This window comes from Arvicanthis niloticus, chromosome 17, assembly GCF_011762505.2.
Source record: "Arvicanthis niloticus isolate mArvNil1 chromosome 17, mArvNil1.pat.X, whole genome shotgun sequence".
NCBI classification, from domain to species: Eukaryota; Metazoa; Chordata; class Mammalia; order Rodentia; family Muridae; genus Arvicanthis; species Arvicanthis niloticus.
In genome coordinates, this window is record NC_047674.1 from 43,406,832 (window position 1) to 43,431,082 (window position 24,251).

General features: G+C 37.4%; 1 protein-coding gene across 37 annotated transcripts in view; it reads left to right on the top strand.

Annotated features, from left to right (window-relative positions):
- Rims1 (regulating synaptic membrane exocytosis 1) overlaps positions 1–24,251 on the top strand; it is a 468,064-nt gene that overhangs the window by 194,420 nt on the left and 249,393 nt on the right. For 30 of the 37 annotated variants that reach the window (XM_076915149.1, XM_076915147.1, XM_076915179.1 and 27 more), the window contains 2 exons: positions 16,207–16,420; positions 18,720–18,731. In XM_076915149.1, the coding sequence (XP_076771264.1) occupies positions 16,207–16,420; positions 18,720–18,731 (226 nt within the window). The remainder of the gene's footprint in view (positions 1–16,206; positions 16,421–18,719; positions 18,732–24,251) is intronic. The other 7 variants (XM_076915148.1, XM_076915161.1, XM_076915196.1 and 4 more) reach the window with 2 other exon arrangements.

Sequence of the window (24,251 nt, forward strand, 5' to 3'; positions counted from 1 at the left end):
GTCAGCGACATGCATCATACATTAGATGGAAACTTACTTCTAAATTTAAGGGAGACAAAAACAAAATTAAACTAGACAAACAAATGAACAATCCAGAAGAAAAGAGGGCTCTGCTTGTTGTGGGAGCATCTCCTTGGCATCTGACAGCTTCTCACTCCTTCCAAGTCTGTATTTACAGTACCGAATAATGAAAAAGTGCATTAAGATCAACACCTGAGGCTCTGCAATAAAGTGGATCAAAGTGTACACACACACACACGCACACACACATACACATATGCCTTCACATACACATACCTACATACAGACACACACATGCACATATACTCACTTACACATACATATACCCACACATGCATAAGTACAAACATGCACATATACAAACACACACATACATGCATGTATGTATACATGCATGCACATACACTCATATACTTATATACACACATATAAACTCACACACATGTGCATACATACAAACACATGCACATATACTCACACACACATACATGCATACTCATGAATGCACATAAGCTAACATTCATACCCACATACATACATATATACCCATGTATGCACATATACTCACACACTTACATACACACACATAAACTCATACACACACATACATATATACACACACATGCACATATACATGCATACACATGCACATACATATACATACACGCATGCACATATAGTCATGTACAAATAAATACATATACACATATACTCATGCATGTACATATATACACATGAATGCACATAGACTCACATGTATTCATACACACACAAGCACATAGACTCATACACATACATACGTACACACACAGGCACACACAAGTAAACACTGCACTTCCTAGAGCACTTAATGTATTTGAGAGTTGGCTTCATCAGAACATTACAATTTCAATTTGTGTGACTACCTAAGGGAGGAAAAAAAACCTATTACAGAATAAACAAAAAATAGTTTATGCAGAAAATTTAGCCTATACACTTTCAATATCTGTGTTTTGTGATCTAATAGGGGTCCTACTGTGTACTCAAACTTGGCTTGAACCTCTATATGCAGCCCAGGCTGGCCTCAAACTCAGGATGCTCTTTCTGTTTCCTGGATTCAGCACTCATTTCAAAACTTCCATACAGAATTACAAAATATATTGTGTTTTCCCATAGAATCTTCATTCTGAGAACTACCATCCCTACTTTCACTGGATCACGGATTGAAAAGTTATGTCCAGTGGGATTAGAATTAGTAGAAACAGTATTTCTATAAGGCTCTCTTACATGGGATAGGTGTGTGTTATGCTATCTGCTTAGTATGGCATCCTAGCACTTCTAAATGAATGAAGCACCCTGAACTTTGTTGATACCGGTGTACCTTCCTCCTATGGTCATTGCAATGCTTTTGGAGTTTCATAGGTGCCAAGTACTTCAACTGCACTTGGGTCTGTTTTACTGTGAAGCGAGAAGATGTCAGCTTCTGCTTTCCCATCTGATAGAGATGATAATCTATCTATGTCATGGAGCCTGACAAAGCCATGGTGGATGCAATGCATGATCCCTGTTTGGACACTGAGGAAGAAAGCATGGTATCAAATGGGAAATACAACCTGAGAATGAAGCCTCAACAGCCTATGATAGTCATGCACATAGCAATTCGCCTCTCTGTATTGGCGGTGTGAGATCCAAAGCAAGCTGAGGGGACAGAGAATAGCTGAGTGATGTAAGTCACACTTACGTCATTTCCAAGCCAGATGCTCCGAAGCCGCATGACTGCCATCTATACTTTCATTCCTGTCCCCTCTGAGCCATGTGCTCTTTTCCCTCTCCCATGCTAGCCTGCCTATTTATAGCATCCTCATTTAGGTCTTCTTTAGGCAGCCATGTTGTCGACACTTCATGGATGTGGCTTCTCTGACATTTCTAAGAGCCTTTATCTCACAGCGTTTTGGTTGGTTGGGTTTTTTGTTTGTTTGTTTGTTCTTGTTTTTTGTTTGTTTTTGTAATGGTCTGTGTCTGTTGCAAAGGAAAAAGAAATGGTGAATGAGAGGTATACTTACCCGTGGGTGTAAGAATAAAAAGTTAGAATGCAGTTAAGAATTATGCTAGCCAGGCGGTGGTGGCACACACCTTTAATCCCAGCACTTGGGAGGCAGAGGCAGGCAGATTTCTGAGTTCAAGGCCAGCCTGGTCTACAGAGTGAGTTCCAGGACAGCCAGGGATACACAGAGAAACCCTGTCTCGAAAAACAAAAAAAAAAAAAAAAAAAAAAAAAAAAAAAAAAATTAAAGAAAGAATTATGTTGGTTTAGTAAAGTGGTGCTCATAGGTTTTTCACCAAGATTCATGACCTTACTAGCCACATAAACATAGACAAAAAATGCAAGCTACTACGGAACACTGAGGAAGAACAGGAGAACTAGTCTTCCCTGGTGAGGAGACCACCCCCCCCAATTGGTTATCCAATACCAATGGTCATCTCTGAAATCACACATACAAATAACATTATGTAGATTGAGCAAATTGCACTTATATATTTAGGAATATACATTTATGGTGTGCGTGTGTGTGTGTGTGTGTTTGTGTGTAAAATGACAAAAATAAAGGAGCCATGAATTTGAGAGAAAGCAGGAAAAAGTATATGAGGAGGAGTGAGGGAAGGAAAAAGAAGGGAAAAGCAGTGTGATTAATCTTCATTTCAATAAACAAAGAGATAAACAAATACATAAAAATAAATACTACAGAGCCACTAGAATCCAATAAACATATGGATATAGAAGCCCATTCATGACACTTTTACATTCAGATTCTTCCTGCTCACCCACTGTAAGAGACAGCACTTGTTGATGTGCTATAAGACTTCTAGTCCCCAACCTCTCTTCTTCCCTTGGGCATGCCTGATGCTACACTCAAGCTCCCACATCCACCCTCGCTCTTCCTATCCTTTTCGCCGAGAGACCCCTTATTCCTGGCTTCTTTGCCTTCTTCAAGTCTTGGTTCAAATTTTAACAGTTTAATGTTGTATTTCCTGGCTACTCTATTCATGCTGTAGAAAGTATACCTAAAGAACAACAAACTTGTTCAGTCTTCAGCGATGTCAGCTGATACTAAGCTATGATATTTACCCTGCATAATATACCTATTTTCAGTAGGCTACTTTATTTCATTCTACAAAGGTCAAAGGTCATTAAAACTTTAGAAGATGAAGGATCAGAAAATTTCTCCTTGTCAGAGTGTGTTCCTATGTCACTGTACTTAATTGCTTTCAGTTTAATTCAATTTCTGATATTCATTGGTTGGTTGTTCTGTGGGCCTCTTTATACAAGAGAATGGGATAGAGCCCATGTTTTAAGGTTAATCTAACAGCAAGCAATTATGAAGTCCTCAAACTGAGCAGGAGCTCTGTAGAATTGGGCATTGCTTACAAGTAAAATGTAGCAACGTTTCTTTTTGACTACTGCAAAATTAATTACTTCGTTGATTGAGAATTTGATCATGCTTCCTGTAATTGGATCATTACAGCGACAGACAACACAATTTTCTGTCCAGAGTTGTTGACATATTCTACGAACTAAAAAAGAGTTCATATTCAAAATGATTGGTGATTTAAAATTTTCCATATACAATGTAATAGCAAAAAAGTAAAAACGGGTATTTCTAGCTTTGTGTGATTAATGAAAGCTGGATATGACACATTGTTAGTGTCTAAATATAACATAAGATGGTTACATTTAAAAATAGACTAATTATTTCTGGGTATGGCTGGAAGGCTAGAAGAGGCTGTCTGGAGTTGATTAAGGAGTGGTACAGGTTCTAGTTCACAAGGGACAGGTCTAAATTATGTATACATATGAGGATATTAAAAGTTGTGTTATTCTTTGGAAATTTAGCTTCCCCATTTGTAGTAACATTTCAAATTCTTAGTTTATCATTTCCTTTCACAGGCATATAATAACTCATTATTTGCAACACTTGTTACATTATTTAGATGATAGCTGGTCTTATGTGCATATTAAGAGTACATCTTAATTAAAGGACGAAAACAGATGTCATCATTAGCAAATATAGTGGAAAGGAAATTGCATCTTGTCACTTTTCTTGAAATGCACTCCAGAATGCCTGAGAAGACACTGTACCTATGATGTACTGACTGATTCAGGACACTGCAAGGGAAATCCAGGAGGCTTGCATTTCTCTGCTTCTAAAACTCAAAAAGAGGAAGCCTTTGAAGAATAAATTTCTTATTCCTCTGATATTCAATTTAAGCTCTAAAAGCAGGATATTTGAAGGGGCTGCTTTTAAGATTCTGAGTCGATTTAGATCATTTATTCCATAGTTCTTCATCTTGTTTACACTATCTATTAACATGTTACTAGAATGGGAAAAATATAGGCTCTGATTTTATGCTCGTTATATCTGCCCTGTATTACGTAGCAGCTAGTATTCCACTGAGGGCTTAGTAATTGTTCAATACCTCTGTAAAATCCTTGTGTTTATTACCTATTTTACCTCTCACTGTAACCCCCTAACAGGGATAGGATGAACATTTTACAGAAGATGTAGTGACGTCTTTTGTTTTATTTATTTACTTTTTTCAAGAGGGGCTTTCTCCGTGTAGCTCTGACTGTCCTGGGACTCACTCTGTAGACTAGGCTGGCCTTGAACTCAGAGACCATCTTTCTGCTCTCTCTCCCAAGTGCTGGGATTAAAGGTGTGTGGCACCACTGTCCAATGTAATGTCTGAAAGCCTCAATGCACTCACTTCTTTGGAATAGGGCACAGGTAATACACTTTTCTTTCTATGTTCAGAGTAAGATAGCTCCAGCTTCATCATCCAAACACTAGAGAGTAACAAGGTGAGGCAGAACTTCTGATCGGACCAGCTTGGATTGATGTAAGTAACTGAACAAGATCTGGACAACTGAAGTCTGCAAATAAGAACTTGACCAGGAGGAAAAGGTGTCTTGGAAGGCAGGGTCATCAGGCAAATAAAAACACCACAGTTTGTATTTTATTCTGTGTGACTCTGTGGTTCCTGAGAAACAAAGCAGTATAGAGAGCTTTACAGGACCACCACAATTTTAAACTAATTATTCTGGGCTAGCGATGAAAAGAAAGATAGTTATTACTTCTCCAAATATCACCAAAAGGTTATTGTAGACACATTGTTGTAGCTAATAGTTTGTCGTGGAAAAGAAAAAAAAATGAACAAATTTTCTCCACACTCTAAGAGGAAGAATGAACTCGAAGTGTGTAAATTGCTAAAGTAAAGGCAACAAGTGTTTGGTATATTAGCAGTTTTCTAAATATTATTGATCAATCTGGAATTTTTAGAAGGCAATGTTTATCAATGTGCTTGTCCTCATAGATGATACAGATACAAACTGGTTAGTTTACACTTTGTATTGATCATCTCTTTGACACAATCATTGATTAAATTGGCAGTACATGGAGCAGTTATGATTGAGGTAGTTTGTATTTTTAAGTCTAAATTAACCAATTGGTAATACTTTAAAAAATACTAGCTCATTATACTTTTATTTCTTATTCCTCTTCCTTCTCCTGCTTCTCCTGCTCTTCTTCCTCTTCTTCGGGAATTATGCAGTAGGATTAAACATTTAAAAAAAAAAGTACTAGGAATGTTTTCTAAAAATGTATGTGATCTCTCCCAGTGGCTGAATCTCCCAGGCTTTCATCAAAACAATTTAATCTCATGGGTTTCTCTTTCAGACTGACTTTCACCCGAAGAAATGCCCTTTCTGGCTGTTACTGGTGGTCTATTGATAAGTTATCCAAGTCGGCCTTACTGATACTCAGATCCCAAGAAACACTCCAGTCATGGCTGCCTCCCAAAGTTATTAGCTAAGCGTATTCAGAAACTTAAAAGCAGAGTGCTTTCATCCCTCATGTATTATCCCTGTCTGTGCATAATAATAGCTCATATGTACCAAGCTCTCCCATGTCCTGGACATCGTACTATGCACTTAACATTGATTATCTCAATAACTTCCCAGCAAGTCTGCCTGGTTACTATTATTATCGAAGGCCATCCAGGGAGAAATTGAAAAATAGGTTTAAATGAGTCTTTAGGTTCACGAAGCTAAGAACTATAATGTAGATCTGATCTACCTTTGACCAAGTAGGCCAGCCTCAGACATAAGTCCAAAAGTTAGAAATGTTCTTTTCCAAAAGTATCGCATTGTGTAATTGGTTCATTAATTTTCTTTCTTTCTACAACATAGCGAGCTTGGTAAAATTAGTCAAGCCTAATCTTGCAAAGGCAAGATTTATTTTGTGCTTGGCCATGCAGAAGATGTAGACATGAATGGTTTACTTAACACTAGGTCTTGATTATACCTGTTACACCACCATTGACTAAGGTGCCAGTACCTGGAGCTTGCCTGTTATGTGTCATTTGATACATATATCATAAAAAGGTGCCAGCAGTGCATTTACTATTATAATTTTAATGATTTCATGTGTGTGTGTGCGCGTGTGTGTTTTACCTGCATATATGTAAGTGCATCATATGCTTAGTTGGTTTTAGAATGAGACATCAGATCCCTTTGAAATACAGTTACAGATATCTGTGAACTGTCCTAAGGGTACTGCTGGGTCCTCTGTAAAAGTAGTAACTACTCTTAACCACCCGGCCATCTCTCCAGCTCCCTATTACGATTATTTTATTAACATTTATCATCATTCATGTTTAAAACGTATTCCTTATCAATTCCTCCTGTAATTTTTCTCCTCATTTAACATGGTTTTCCTCTCTTGAGTTGTACTGAAAATCAGAAAACTTGTTTATCGAAGTTTTAAGCAGTTCACCTTCTTGTGGCAGGTTTTCAGGGGTAGAACTCTCTTACATCCACAGTTGACATTGTGACAGTGTGACAGTGTGTGACACTGTGTGACAGTGTTTTGAAGAACTATCATGGAAACCTGATAAGCCTCACTATATTCTGGAGCACAAAGCCTAGGGAAAGCAAGAGGATCCAAACTTTAAAGGCTTGCGAGTGAGGCTCCATGTCCTGAGATAGCTCCATTTAGTGGTTCCTCAGGAGTGGCATCCTATGGTAAATTGAAAATGGAATTAAAAATAAATGCTTGGCTAAAGTAACAGACAATATAACACTAATAGCTAATCACCCGCTAGGCTCCTGCTCTCCCTAAGTGTCCTCTCACAGTGCTCTCAGAGCTCTGTGGGATACTGATTGGCTGAACTGTGTTTTAACATTGCTAAACGGAAGACGAAGACATGAAATGATGACACATAGGTGGTAGGAAATATACAACCAAACCTAAAATATATAGTATATATGTCCATGAGTACGCATGCATGTGTGTGTGTGCGTGTACATACATATGGGCTAGTATTAATTGTACATAGAATGAAAATCTTCTTTAAAGGGGCAGGAATTGAAAGTTTTTATAAATATCTCTTGTTCTTTTTCAGTCATTTATAAACACACATTTTTTTTTCTGATAAGTTACACCCCTGCTGGCTGTACAAGTTTTCCTTAACACATTAGATGTTTTCAAAAAAAAATAATTTAAATAACTGAGAAGGAAATGTAAAAATAAAAGCCAGCAGTGCCACCTGCTGGACACTTGCATTAAGCACCATTTATATATTTATTTTAAACTACAGACAAGTCATGTTTTTAGATATAAGAGGAAAATTATTTTTGAACTATAGTAACTTAAAAAGAAATCATCCAGGTATTGATGTAATTCACAATGTCTGACATACCCAATACCCTGTTGGACCTCCAGAACCAGAAAAGAAATAACTGAGTGACTAACATCATTAGTGAAGATCAGAATTATTAAATGTTTTAAACAACACATTTAAATCCATGAACATGGTGTTAGAAAGAATGATCAGACATCATACAAGCATAATATATGCATACATATATGATAATATTTGAATTTTATACTTATTTTCATAACAGCAGTGTTCAGTGTTTTGTTAAAATATAGATTTTGATTATGTTAATGAAAGAAATTCTCTTAACAAATGTATCACAGTCAGTACGTTTTCTATATAGACTGTAAATTGCTTGAATAAAAAAACCTATTGATTTACTTTCAACAGAAAGTCTGATGTTAACATTTTAAAAAGCATGCCTCTAAAACTACTAGACAAGTAAGTTATTGCCTTCTAATCATTGACAAGCCTCACTTGTTGGGCATCTGACATGATTTTTAGAAGCTCTTAATTAGTGTAAGGGCCCTAGAAGATTTCTTTTGTCTTTACTTCCTGTGTCTTTAACTTCACAGGATCTTGATGGTGTCCATTTACCAATATGGTGAAGGGATACACAATAATGTCTGTGTGTTTCTTCGTCTGGTTGAGAAGACTCATAGGCCATGCCTGCTGTTTTCACATACCATTCCACACTCACACAACTGCAATCTTTTCAAATGTTGCATACAAACTATACTAGGTCCCATTCTTCCCTTTATCTTGGAGCAAGATATCAGTTTCCTTCAAGATCTGCCACCTGGTCCTGCAGATCTTCAGACAGGAACAATTATAGGTCAGGGGTTTTGACTGTGGGATGGCAACCCCATCCCTCCACTTGATTCCCTGTTTTTCTACTGGAGGTTGACTCTACAAGTTCTCTCTCCCCACAATCTGGCATTTCATCTGAGGTCTCTCGATTTGAGTCCTGAGAGTCTCTCACTTTCCAGGTCTCTGGTACATCCTAGAGGGTCCCCCCACCTCCTACTTCCCAAGGTTGCCTGTTTCCATTCTTTCTGTTGGCCCTTAGGGCTTCTCTCCTGTCCCCCTTTCAATACCTGATCAGGTTCCCCTTTTCCCCTCTCTGTCCCCACTCCTACCCATGTTCCTCCCTCCTTCTGCCTCCCATGATTGTTTTCTTCTCCCTCCCAAGTGAGATTGAAGCATCCTCACTTGGGCCCTTCAGCTTGTCAGCCTACTAGAGTTCTGTGGATTGTGTCCTGGGTATTCTGTACTTTTTTGGCTAATATCCACTTATTAGTGGGTACATACCATGCATGTCTTTTGGGGTTTGAGTTACCTCACTCAGGATATTTTATACAGCAGAAGACTGCCTGTTATGGCCTCAGTGAGAAAAGACTTAACCCTCTCAATGAGAAAAGACCTAACCCTCAAGAGACTTGAGGCCTTAGGGAGTGGGAAGGCCTGGAGCTGGGGTCTGGTGAAGTGAGGGGTGGGGTGCAGTGTGGGAATGTCCTCTTGGAGACAGGGGGGAGAAGGAATGGGATGTGGGATTGTGGGAGATCTGACCAGGAGAGGGTAATGAGTAAACTGTAAAAAAAAAAAAAAAAAAACAAAAGTAATAAAAAATAGCTATTAATTACATTAACATGGCCAACATTCTTCAATTCTGAAACTCATGCTATTGAAAAAAAGAGAAAAAATTTCAAGTTTTGAGTAATCTTTTCAATATAATTGAAAAAGACAAAGGCACAATATAATTCAGTTGATCTGTGCAAATCAACCCTGAAAAATTTGGAGGTGGTACTAATTGGCATTTATTAATTGACTAATATTAGTCCTACACTGAATTTTGTGTTTCCTGGTTACTGTTATATTCACAATGTCCATCTCATGACAGTTTAATGCTGAAAAATAAAAGATTTGCCACCTGGACTTGGAGAAGTAGGGCCTCTCCTCCTCTTACATAATCCAGCTCTGTGTGCCTAGACTTTGTGAAGGCAAGACATAAAAAGATGGAGATGCGTTCTAGTTTCTACTGCTTTGTGAGATGTATTCTCTACTTTGAGAAAGGGGAGGATGGACAATGTAACAGAGAAGTAAGTTCATGAGAACCTGTGCTAATTCCAAAGATTCCTCCAAACTGCAGTCTTATCAACTGTTGGCAGCCTTACTATAGTATATATCATTGCTAAGTGAACCGACCTCCTCGTCATCACCGGGGTCAAGGAGTCCTTGAATTGAATTCACAGCTACTGAAATAACACACTGATATTATACATAGGGATAGAGACAGATTGATGTCCATACAGGAAAACTTGAAATTCAATAGCATGATAACACTTCATTTTTTTGTGGATACACAGTTGAAACCTGTGTTTTTGCCAGCCATGCTAATCAATAACAATATGTCAATATCAAAAGAACTCACTATAAATAAATTTTGCAGACAATTTTATAGTTACTGGCTCATTTAATGTAATATATATATCTATCCCTCTCTCCTTCTGTCTTTCTTGCTTTCCTTTGATATATATATTTGTATTTTTACCTATTATTCATGGTAGAACACTATCACATATTAAAATGGACTTAAGTATTAAAGCATCAGATGTAAAAAATATGTGTGCTGTTAAAAGTTTTACTACCAACATTTTGGTCCCAGAAGTCTATTTCATCTTGAAGATTGTGTCTTGACACGAAGACATATGAGAACACTGTAAGAGGAATTTGACTTGAGGAAGGTCATTAAGGTTGTTTTAAGAGAACACTTTTTAGAGTATTGCAGATTATCAGGCAGTTTTGACGGCACGGGTGTAATAAATCGTGTCTCTTTGTCTCATATCCATCTATCCCTCTCTCCTTCTGTCTTTCTTGCTTTCCTTTGATAATATCTGTCATAAAATGAAGGGACATGTTAGGAAGACTGTTGGTGACCTTGATGAGGACCTAAGCTACCATCTTTCTTTCAGTACCAAAGAAGGGATTCCCTGCACCTAAAGGGAGAAATGCCAAAAGAATGAAGTGAATTTGAAGGTGTAAGAATTCCCAGCCTCTTACTCTACTTTCTTCTATAAGCATGGCCCATTGCTGAAACCATTGCTGTAACAATTATGACACTAGTAACACAGGCCACCCAGGGACAGTGAACAGGAGGTCTTGACAAAGTATGAATAGTGCATATCTGAATGGTCTCCTGAGACTTGGAGGGAAGGATTGGGAAAGAGCTATCCTGGTCATTTATGTATCCACTGTGTGAAAAGACATTGGGCCCTGGTGGTTCTCTTCCTTGGAACTACTGAAACTTTTCTGTCACAGAAAGTAAGACTGTAGAGGCCTTCACCTCATCTTACCACTGAAATGCTTGTGTGCTCACTAATGAATGATCTATGGATATTTGCTTACCTGTCAGGGTCTAAGATACCCCACAATGGAAGAAGTATATAAGAGTAGTGGACCCCGAGATCTCAAGAATCATCGAGACAGTGTTGTAGATTTGCAAAGAAAACTGTATCTTGCAGTCACTTGATTAAAAAAAAAAGAAGAAGAAAGTTTGCAGACAAATGCTACATGGGAATGAGCGAGGAATGAGAGTCTCCTGAAGAAAGAGTAATTGGAATCCGGAAAAAGAGCATCACTGAGGCTCAGGTTTCATGAACTGAGTTCATCACTGTAGGCTTGCATTTCTTTGGTCAGGTTCTGTTCATATGTTTCAGCCAACTTTCAGCGAAGGCTTACATCACTTGCTAATTCTCACATTCACGATTCCAGAAATACTTTAATTTGCAGGTTGAAACTACATTTATTGTCACCCTTCATATGAGTGCAGATCTTAAGAAGGCGACTGTAGAGTCCTTCTTAGAAGGAGTGACAAAATACTCATGAGAGCAAATATGGAGACAAAGTGTGGGACAGAAACTGAAGGAGGCACCGTCTGGAGACTGCTCCACCTGGGTATCCATCCCATGTGCAGTCACCAAAGGCAGACACTGATGTGTATTCCAGGAAGTGCATGCTGACAGGAGCCTGATATAGCTGTCTCCTTAGAGGTCTGCCAGAGCTTGACATATACAGAGGTGGATGCTCACAGCTAACCATTGATCTGATCAAGGGGTTCCCAATGGAGGAGTTAGAGAGAAGACTGAAGAAGCTGAAAGGGTTTGTGGCCCCATGGGGAGAGCAACAATACCAACCAACCAGAGCTAAACCAGGGTCTAAACCACCAGCCTGGGAGCACATAGGGAGGGACCTATGGCTCTAGCTGTTTATGTAGGGGAGGATGGCCTTATTGGGCATAGGTGGGAGAGGAGGTCCTTGGTCCTGTGAAGGCTGGATGCCCCAGTGTAGGGGAATTCGAGGGTGGGGAGGTGGGAGTGGGTGGGTGGGGGCACATCCTCATAGAAGCAGGAGGAAGGGGGATGGGATAGGGGATTTCTGGGTGGGAGGAAATGAGGAAAGGGGATAACATCTGAAATGTAAATAAAATATCCAATAAAGAAGAAAAAAATTTTAAAAATAGAAAAAAGAGCGAAGAAACAACACTGGTGAATTTTGTCAATGATGACAATACTGGGGGAATTAAGTCTACATCTCACATATTCCTATCACAAATTAAAACAAAAGCATGATAAGTGTTAAAAAGAAAGAAAGAAAGAACGAAAGAAAGAAGGAAAGAAAGAAAGTGAAAGCAGATCCCAGAAAGAAGATAATTTCCCTGTCAGTAGAGTGAAAATGTCACTATTCCACAAAGTTATCATAGTTAAATATATGTATTTCTTATGAAAACTGATTCAGTGGATGGCCAGGTATTTTGCATATGTCGTTGTCATTAGGTGTGTTAACCTTTGTGATTCTATTGACTTTGTTTGCTATTTGGTGATATTTAATGAGCTAGATGTGATCTTTTCCTTTTTAGTATGAATTTTCACACACACACACACACACACACACACACGCGCGCGCGCGCGCACACACACACACACACACACACACGAAGAAAGACACAGGAACTAATATCACAAACTACTTCCCCCTCAACTTTAAACAAAATATCTCAAATATTTTTAAGGCACAGACTTTACAGATCTTTGAGGCGCTTCATCTATTCATTTAAACAGTGTGAGAGGAAAGCAGAAAGAAGCACACATCACCCTTAGCTATCTGGTATAATATGCTTAATGGAGAAACTTATAAACGTATCTATGTAGTGCAATCTATGTGCACATATATTATAGGTTTATATATGCTTGTGCATATTTGTCCATTAGGTTGAACTTTGTGTTTTTCTTAAAATATCCTCTATTGTGATGTATTTTTATCTGTTTTATCTGTCAGTTATTGGGAGAGTTGTAAATTTGAAGATCGAATTCTCTGTTCTTTATATGTTATTCAGTTAAGTTCAAAATTGTCGTGTAAAACATTAAATTCTTTTAAATAATAAGTTATTTTATTGTCATTAGGTGTGTGTGTGTGTGTGTGTGTGTGTGTGTGTGTGTGTTACTCAGATGATTCTTGCTGTATAACCCAGGCTGGGTTTAAACTCAGTCTTCACACTTCAGGCTTTAGAGTGCAGAGTGTACAGATGTGAAACCATCTACCTGGGTTAACAATGCTTCTTTGTAAAATATTATAGCATATTTCATTTATTTGGTTTTTTTATAGTCTTAAATATTTTCCTGAGATATCTTTTCTTTTCTCTGTTACTTCAAATGTTCTGTCTATCTTTATGTTTAATAAAAATGACCACTCACAAGGACTCACAAGTTGTGCTGTTTGAGTCGCTTTCCTAAACCTCATGTACCTGGATTTTAAATAATCTGCCATGGCCATCTTTGTCTGCTGATCATAGTGTACTGCATTCTACTTCCGATTCTTAATCAGTTTGTTATCTCTGTCATCTCTGTTACAGTTACTAATCATTCCTTCTCCGTAGCTTCGTGTTTTCATCTTTAACTTAAATCTTTAGTATTGATTTTTTGAGTTTCATATTTTTCCACTACTGAGTTGGATTTCATACATTTTCTTTCTAATGTTTTTGTTGGCTACCTGTCTAAAGCACCTACTTTCACTGAATAACAAAAACCAAGGTTCTTGACCGAGCCCCAGTGCCTTTTCCTAGACAGATGTCTGCACTGGAATTATTCTCAAATGCTGTTTCTATTTCATTTTATGCTTTGTGGCGTTTGCTCATTTTGTTTCCTGCCCCAACATCCAAGTTAAGAGCATTTTAACCATCATTTTAATGTCTTATAGGAGTAGGTGAGGATTTTCTTTTCAGAGTTATATTTTTTTCTTTTCTATGAACTCACTTGTGAATTATACACATTTTCCCACAGAATAGACTATGGGATTTATAACTGTGTATTTAAATATGTACACATGCATACACAAAATGCATGTTGGCTTTTATTGAGAAGGCACATGTCTTCATTATTTGCTGAATGGTATATCTGTTATAGTCTTTAGTTGAAAACAGGTGATGTATACAGAAATCGTAATGGAAATATCAGAGAAAAAAAGTATAGACATAGTAAAAACCAGATATGAAATTTAGTAAGGAATATGAAGTGAGCTATGGGTGAACAGTAGAACCCAATGAGATTGCAGTAGGAAGTGGTTTTACCCCATTATATGAGGCTGCCCAATATATGAGGCAGCCAGAGCCTCATATCTTATACATTGTACGATGATTTCTTTTGAGGACTGACTGTGTGCTTAAGTTCTAGAGTGTGTGCTTTGTATGCCCGAGGCCCTGGGTTCAATCTCAAGAGCCACACATAGGTAGGCTACAAACAGATCCAAATGCTAAAACCATTTATACTAATTGCTAAAAACCATTTATAACAAAATGTATAAAATCCCCAAGTGTATATTTAAAATAAGAATTGGAGAGGATTTCCTTTTGAAATCCTTCTGCCTTACCATAAACCAAATGCTAATGAAGAACAGGCAGTGAAGACTGACCCATTAGGCAACTCTAGCCTGCTGTCTCTCTTTTCATAAATAAAAATTGCATTAAATGTATTCACACTCATTTGCATACTATCTGTGACTGCTTTCCCGTCAGAACAGTGGGATGAGTATTTACAACAAATACTATATGGCTCATAAAGGATAAAATATTGTGTGATATTTATCGTCTGACCTTTTACTGAAAAGTTTACTGACAACCATATTAAATCGTTTTCTATATTATAGAATAAATTTATAAGAAAATTCTTCCGTAGCCTGACTTGTGAAGCACACTTGGTTTCTGAGTGGATTTGACTTAGTGGCCCTAACATCTAGGACCTTACTTAGGAGCTACATGATAAATGTGATTCTCGTTCCTCTTGTGCCTACAATTTATTTCTGTTTATTTGATTGGGAATATTTCTTTGCTGCCATTCCTCACAATCATTTCATTTACTAGAAGGTGTAAGACACACAAGTGCTATTTTGCACATCTTTTGAAATAATAGTCATCTTGACAGTTTCCTACTAACTTGATCTTATATTATTGATAACATGTGAAATCGATAAGGTGCCAAACAATTCATCAACAAACTAAGTATTTGTGCATTCATTAAATAAAACGGCAATACATTCTTCTTTTATAAAATGGAATCATCATGCCTTCCAGTTGGAAATCATGTTACGTATTTAACTGTGTTGCATATGAGCTTATACAATTTTGCTTTAAGGATGATGTGAATAGAAAAGGTACCAATGGCAAAGAAGAAAGAAATAACTAAAGTTCTGCTCAGGAGATCTTAGAGATATAAACCAAAACCAAACCAAAACAAACAGACAAACAAACCCACATATAACATAACCAAATCCCAGTTCTGAGGCACTGTTGAGCATGGTCCTAGCTCACCACCTTCTGTGTTTGGAGAACGCAACTCTCAGCAGTTATTTGTGGAACATAGCATAAATGTCCAGAATTAACATAGCATCCTGCATTCTGTGTTTTAGGGAACACTCATGTGCATCCCACTAGCTCATACACAATGGGTCAGTTTGGTCAACTATTTCCCAGGATTTTTTCCTGGTGAGACAGACAGGAAAAGACTGTTGCCTAGGCTTTATGCAACACTCTTTGTTCTCACTTACAGTGTAAGAAATCCTTCATCTGGGAGACTCTCTGTGGGTCGGAGTTTTGTTCTAATAATAGCTGCTCTATTTATAGCAGTTTAAGATTAAAGGTCTTGAACTGATGACTTGGGGGTATTTGAATCTTACTATAAATGTTCTTATGGAGAAAGGCTTGCCTTAGCAGCTGTGGTTGACACTGCCCTAGAAGTTTTAAGAGTAGAAGCTCTTGATTGGGATCAGAAAGATCCAGGTAAATGTATAACAGGATAGGTTGCTTAGGTTTTCATCTTGATGGGGAAAGTAGAGTTGCACATGCTGCTTTTCCTCAAACAGGTCAATTTAATTTTCTTTAGGAATACTTCAATTTGTCTGTCTTCCTTCATTTACTTAGTTTATTCTTTCATCTCTTTTGCCCAGGAGATTGCATCAACAGTTTGAAAGCTACAAGGAGCAAGTGAGAAAAATAGGAGAGGAAGCAAGGCGTTACCAGGGCGAGCATAAAGATGATGCTCCAACATGTGGGATCTGTCATAAAACAAAGTTTGCCGATGGATGTGGACATCTCTGCTCCTATTGCCGCACCAAGTTCTGTGCACGCTGTGGAGGCCGTGTGTCTCTGCGATCGAACAATGTGAGTGTCCCGTGAACACAGCAGGTGCCCAGGAGCTGAACAAAGCTACCACATTTGCAAGCATGTAAAATGCATGTGTGATCCGAGGCTGATGCATGCATGTAATATGCACAGGAATACATCCTTCTGTGTTTTGAGTTTTTATAAGATGCAAACTAGTGGGATAGTGATAAATACAGCACTGAATAAGATACATTGCCTATGTGTGGAGCTTTATCAATGACTCCCATTCCAAGCCCAAAGCATACCTGTCTAAAGCATTTATTTTTGAAGTAAATTTAAACTTAGTATCACTAAGGATTATAATTTCAGATTTACTATCGAGCCAAAGAAATACTGACAAGTTTATACTTGTCAATATGCTTTTGTAAGAAGTATTTAGTATTTAAGGAACATATGAAATAGACCCGTTGTTAAATGTTGGCATTATAAGATGTATTCTTACCTGAGGCCGTTTCCTAATTTTGCTGAAATAAAACCAAGGTCTTCTGCTGTACCATAGTTTTAAGTTAACACAAATATTTTATGCTTTAAGATTCTAAATAAATAATTCTAATGTAACAGAACCCTAATGTTACCATGCAAGACCCATATCAACACACATTTACTACAGAATATATTTCATACGTATTCTACAGTCTATATTGTATTCAATTCATATTGAAGTCACAATGCAATGCAATACATTTATAATCTTCTCACATTCCCCGTCTTACAACCGTAAAACTGTTTGTAGAGAAATACAAATTAATTCTTTGGCTGAGATCTGTAGTCTAGTATTGAACAATTGTAATGGTCACTGCCTTAAAAATTCCCTAGTAGTTAGCCCAATAATCTAATCATGTATAGAATATGATATAAACTTATTTTAAACCGCTAAATCTTTAACCACTCTTGAAATTCTTCTAATTTGGAAAAATCAATTAAAATTGAGAACTAACTTCCCAGTCGACCAGGTATTAGTTGGTCATGTAAATTGTCGTCGGGTATTCTACATTCTCTTCCAGGCGGGTTACAACACGAAGTCTGAGAAACACATTTTATACTTCAATAGAAGATGAGTGTTGTCTCTGACCAAGAGTTTCCTTAACTGTTAAGACAAAGAATAGTGATTATCCTTTTGTGCTTGTTCTGAGAGTTGGATAAAAATAATTTAAGTCAACATCACATGAAGAGCCCACAAGATGTCTTTATGAATCCCCTTCTCCTGCTTTCAGTGTCTGCAAACACATACTTTGGAAGTGGACTTTGGTAGGTGAGGCCGGGAGGTATTGCACCACTTATCAGTCTGAAAGGCGCTGGCAGGGACAGTTAGTCTACACCAGCTGAGACTTAGTGCTGCCTGAGGATCTGCAGCTGTCGAAGCGCTTAACTTCCCATTACAGGGTTGAGGCCCGCCAGCTGCCGCACAGTTGTCTGCTGGCATCTCGAAGTCGTTAGGGTCAAATTCAGGTTGTTTAAAGAAAATTGATCCAGGAAATACTTTTATTTCTTTGAAGCAGATAATAAGGCCTCTTTGAGTTCATTCCTCTTATACTAAAATCACCCCAACTTAGAAAGAAATTTAAAGAAATAAAATTAAAGACAGTCCCGACTAAAATGTTGTCTATGCGCAAAAACATAATATTGTATAAAGGTGTTTTCTCCTATGATAAAATATTGAAATACATATAAATAAATACTATTTTTATTGTTATGGAATAAGTTATGCCTAAAATACTTCCATTTTTCTGTTTATCTGTGACACCTTTATTAGTATATTTTTTTTCTAAATTTTGTATTTAACAATTTTCACTGGAATTTAATAAAATTTTAGCATCATCTTATGTATTTTAATAAAGTGTTTTCAATAGTAAGAGGCAACATGTGGCTAATTGACATTTTTTTCTGAAGATTTCCTTGGATTTTGCTTTTGAAATATTGCTTGCTATTTTTAGCATCTTACTATTAATTGCTGCCAATGTTTAGATATTTCGGCCTCAGCTTCCCTAGTGCTAGGATTACAGGTGTGTGTCAGGACACTTGGTACCAAAGAATGTTTTAAATGTAGACCTACTAATCTCAATTCTAAAACTCAGGAACCGGTCCAGTTCTTACATCCAGTACACGGTAGCACATGGTAGGACCTGTGTGCATGTGCTTTCAGTATAGAGTTTGCTTTTTCTGAATAAGCGTTTTAACACATTGAAGAAATGTATTTGTTGTGATAGGATCACTTTGTTAATGTGTGGCTCATTCTTGTTTCTCTTCTCTCTCTCCCTTCTCTCCCTGCTCTGCTTCCTTGGATGTTTTCCCAAAGGAGGACAAAGTGGTTAGAATCCATGCTTTCTTTTCTATGATTTGATATACTGTGTATTTGTGTGAACTCAATTAAGTGATGGTTGCATATGAATCTTTTATACCCAGCTTTCCACAGTGCAGTTTTATATTGGGGAGAGCTCATCTCTAGCTGTCATGAGAATGAAACTGAGACAAACACCTAAGATTCAGACAAATGTTACATTTGTATACAAAGTTTGAGTAGACTGAGTCCTGGAAACAGTGAGATTTTGGGATATTTATCAGCCCATTTCCCCTTAGCTTTGGGATTGGGGTGATAATTTCATCTGTTTTAGAGGCAGTAAACTCTACTGGGCTTTAGCTAGTGAGCACCTCTTATAGTAAAAGCTGACAAGTTAAAACTTCACTGCAGGAGGAGACAAGGTATACAGACTTGGTACAGACAAGAGATCAAGTTCAAATCAAATATAAGACAAATGACACTGAGGTTGCTTTTCCATGGGAGCCATGGCATAATTTTCATACTGAGTCACATTTTTACCTTTTTTTTTTTTTTTTTTTTTTTTGCTCTTGTGTCTAACAATTGCTTCCTGGGGATGAGAGACCATGTTTAACCCTTATCAACTGTAGAATCCACAAAGGCTCCTTGCATTTGGGAAGATGGGGTTCAAGTGGTGTCTACCGTCAACATCTCAACTTTATACTCTGTATACCTTCCTCTGATATAAACGATGACATTCTCCGGGCTCATTCATTCCCCCAAGTGGCAAGGAGGCAATGAGTATTTTGGATTCATAAATCATTTTAGTTGCCTTTGTTAATATCTTTGAGATTCAAATGATCTACAACAGTCCATGATGAGCAAGCCTGACAATAAACTGAGTATTAATCTGTGTTTTCAAACATCATGCTCATTTCTGGCCATAACTTTTTCTATTGAAACAAGGTTGAAAGTTTGTACAGAACAGTGGGTTTTCACCACATGTTGTTGGTGTGGGGTAATCATTGGTTTAATGGAATGAGACCTCTCACTAAACAAATTAGCTGGGTAATATTGCACATACAATTTAATAAATAGTATCACTTAAGGACAAACCTATATTTGAAGGTGGACTTGAGTTGTTTCAGAGAACAAAAGGGTGAGTATGTACTAATAGTGTTGTTCAGACTTGTGATGAGACCAGCTACTCCTGAAGGCCTGGCTAGGCACATTGTACCTTTGACCATCATCCCATGATGAACAGTATGTTGTTTTACACTTACTGGGCTTCCTTTGATTGCTGCCTGCACAGTGAGGACCCAGGCAAACTTGGCGATTACAATGGGAAGGCTGTAAAATACAATCACTTTCAACTATTTTATTCACTTCAAGTTGAAAGCATGCACCAATTGTCTTGTGTATAAACTACTCATTTAAATTTCTCTGAATAGTGTTTAGCCTATGAGGCACTTCAGTGAATTAGTGTTCCAGTCTAAGGAAAGTCATACTAGATTTTGTCCTTGGGTATGTTAAAGAGAATAACAGTATTTTTTTTTTAAATAGATTTGTTCAATTTTGTGAAAGTATGTGTGAGTCTGCATGCAAGCATATACAAGGAGGGCAGAGGAAGCCAGAAGAGAAGATCAGATTCCTTTTGGAGCTGGAGTTACAGGCAGTTGTGAGCTGCCTGATGTGGGTGTTGGTAACTTGGTTCTAGTCTGTGTGAGAGCAGAAAGCGCTTCTAGCTACTGGAGTATCCTTAAGTCCCCAAATGATTGAGTGTGGAAACTAGTGTTTGAGTTCCAGTCCTTTCTTTATTTTCCAGTGCATGCTTATTTTGCCAGTGGTGGTGGGGGGGGAAGGGGGTGGAGGAACGGGGAGAGAAAGAAGAAGAGGAAGAGAGAGAAAAGAGGAAGAGGAGGACTAGGAAGGATGAGGAAGGAAAGAGACGAGGGAGGGAAAGAGAGCATAGGAAAATAATAACTAAAACATACTTACCTTAAACCACACTTCATCAGTATGATAATGCTGAATTAGACTTGGTCTTATAAATTGGTTTAAATGAGATTAAATGATTAAGGAAAACCCAAGGCTGTTTAATATGTATATATCTATAGTTTCTTAATTAAGTCCAGCTAAATGATAATTATCATAATTTTTAATTCCAGGACTACTTGAACTACTTTGTTCTGAAACATTATGCTTACCCTAAGCCTTATCTAATCATAACTTGGAAGACTGTGAATTGCTCATAAGAAAGAACTGTCATACAAAAGGACATCAGTGTGGGCATGTGTAACAGCTTATAATAGAAAATGATTTTGTATGTGTGCATACATTCATTGTTAAAACTAAGATTGTGTGTTTTATCTTGTTGAAAACCCTCCTCCACACATAAAATATAGGGATACTGTGAAATTTCCTATAGCCTATTTAAATTAATTTTATCTTTGTTTTGCTCCATTTGGTGGCAGAGGGTGGAATTTAGATCAATCCCTTGATAACATTCACACATTCTGCTGGTAAATTTGGGGAATGAAGCCTCTAAATTCAATTCCCTGATTTCCTATAAATTTCCATCAGCCTTCTAGCGAGAAAGGTTGGATTATGAATGAAACAAACAAATGAACTTGTTACATTTTTAGTTTATTTGATTTTCAAAGAGATCCATCAGGCTTTATGTTAAGACTATTTATAAAAAACATTGACATAACTCTGCAAACAGAACCCTATCTGTTTTCGGAGTCTCTCAAAATATGAAACCAGTAGATGAATATCTTCTAAAATTTATATGTAAAAATCACATTATGTATTCATAATTTATTTTATATAATATACATATTATTCATGATAATAAATTATGAGATGATATGCTTAGGAGCCACTTTTTAAATACTCCTGCCTATTAAATTTTCATTGGTATTTATAAAAATTACATTAAAGGCATTGTTGATTAAAAACAAGTGTGGTTTTGCTTTCTGAAAACCTTATATTACCAGGTTTGCCTTGAAATGGGACAGTAAAATTCAATATTAAGTTATTCTTGTCATAAGGTCTCATTTAAATGATGGCTAATCCTTTTTTTACCCTTTTGCATTTTTAATTATTATTATTCTTTAATCTGTTTTTACAGTCGAGTCATTTTCCCCCTCCTGGTCTGCTCTCTAACTGTTCCTCATCCCATACCTCCTCCCCAATCTCCAAGAGGATGTCCTCAGCCCCCACAACCCCATGCCACCAAATGTCCCCACTCCCTGGGACCTCAAGTCTCTCAAGGGATAGGTGCATCTTCTCCCACTGATTCTGAAGAGTATAGAAAATCTCCTTATGGAGTCATGAACACAAGCAGTCTATTCTTTAATTATGAAATAAGCAACTTTGATTTTTTCACTTGCTAGAATTAAAAACAACCAAGTCAGAAAATTATAACTAGTTAAAACAAGTGATTTGCATGATTGCATTAAATATTTATTATTATTGTAAAAATTTTCTCAGAGTTGTCCATATTTAGTCCGGAGGTGATGAGGCAGAGGCTTCTAGTATACAGACTTAACTCATTTGAAAGATATTATTTTTAAGATTTTCTTGAGATCTATTTTTTCTAGAAATTTTGAATTTTTTGAAATTTCTCTTAGAAATTTATTCCACAAAGATACTTTTATTTAAATATATTTAGAGTTATGTGGAAAAGTAAATATGTATGGAAGATATATAAGTAAAATCTTAGGCTATATCAAAAGAGAACTGACATTATACAAGTTGGTTAGTTAGATTTCTCAAGTGTTCTGGTTTTATTGAACATACCTTAAAGGGAAAACAACACATAAGTTGCAAATAGGAAAGTTGTGAATTCTTGTGTGTCTATGCTCACCCATGGACACACATGTGTGTTTGTAAGTACATGTGGAGGCCAGAGGTGTCTTCATCAACTGCTCCTTCATTTTTCTTCATTTTGTAACAGGGTCTCAATGTGTAGCCCTGGCTGCCTGCAACTTTAGACCAGGCTGGCTTGGAGCTCAGAGAGACCTCTCACTCCCAAATGCTAATGCTGAAGTTCAAGGCCTATGGCACGATGCCTGGTTCAAATTTACATTGTGAGACAGGATCTGTAACTCAACCTGATTGCATTAGACTTGCTAGACAAGCCCAGAGAATCCACCTGTGTGTATCAGTAAAAGGATTATAGCTACAAGCCACCACACCTGGCTATTTAGGTCCCTATGTTTATGTGATAAGCATTTTACTGAATAAACTATCCCTCTGACTCCAAATGTCTAGTTTTCATACAAATGTATTTTAAGACTTCGATTCACTAGTGGCTACAGATATGGCTCAGCAGTTAGGAACAATGGCAGCTCTTCCAGAGGACCTGGATTCAATTCTACCACCCACCCAATGGCTCACAATTGTCTGTCACTAGTTCCAAGGGATCTGTCACCTTTTAGTCTCTACAGGTACCAGGCATATTCATGCAGGCAAAACACCCATACACACAAAATAAAACTTCAAGTTCTTCTATGAGTTTTTAGTGGTTCACACTTAACATTGCTATTCTGGAAATGTTTGATGGTATTAAGAATCATCAGAGAATTTATAGGATTGCTTAGTTTTGTATTATTCATTTCCTCAGTGTGTCTTTAAATAGTTATAAAATCTGTTTTAGGAAATTATAAAGCTCCATATTAAGATGAACAGAGCTATACTAGGTTGTAGAAAATGAGAATTTTTCATTGTGAAGAAAGGGATGTTTTAACAGTTTCCAAGTAGCATATGCTGGAATGATGAACTGAATTTTGTCTTAAGACACTGTAAAATCTGTGTTTACACACCTAGTTGTAGAATTTCTGGGTCTTGTGATAACTCCATATTTAACTTCTTGAGAAATTCCCAGACTGTTTCCCACTGACAGATATTGTCAGTTCCTCCAGTTTGGGTCTTTATTTGTCATTATGTCACTCTTACACTCTCTTGCTCTTCCTCTGCCTGCCCCATTCTCTCCTCTCTCCTCCCCTCCCCTCCCCTCCCCTCCCCTCCCCTCCCCTCCCCTCTCCTCCCTCCCCTCTCCTCCCTCCCCTCCCCTCCCCTCCCCTCCTGTGTGTGTGTGTGTGCGTGTGTGTATTTATTCATGTAAACATGGGATCCTGGGCAAGTGGGTATAGTTACACATGGAAGACAAAGGTCAGCCTCAGGAATATTGTAAGAAACAACCACTGTCGATTTCATAGAATCTCTTATTACGTCTTGGAACTTGCCTATTATTCTAGGTTGGCTGGCCAGTAAACCTAGGAATCAGCTAAGTTCAGCCTCCACAGGGCATTTTTATGAGGTTTCTGAGTTCAAGTGTCTGTCTTCTTGCTTGTGTAAAAAGTACTATAGAGAAAGCCATTTTTCTGACCCTTGGCTTATTTTCATTTTCTTTAAATTAACAATATTCAGTATGAAGTGAAATCACATATCCTTCATGGTTTTATAAAACTATTTCACTACAGTTACATTAGTTTGATACCTTCAATAGTGTACTTTGATAATTATAGTTTTCTAGTAATATGTTTCAGAGATAAAAATTCTTTG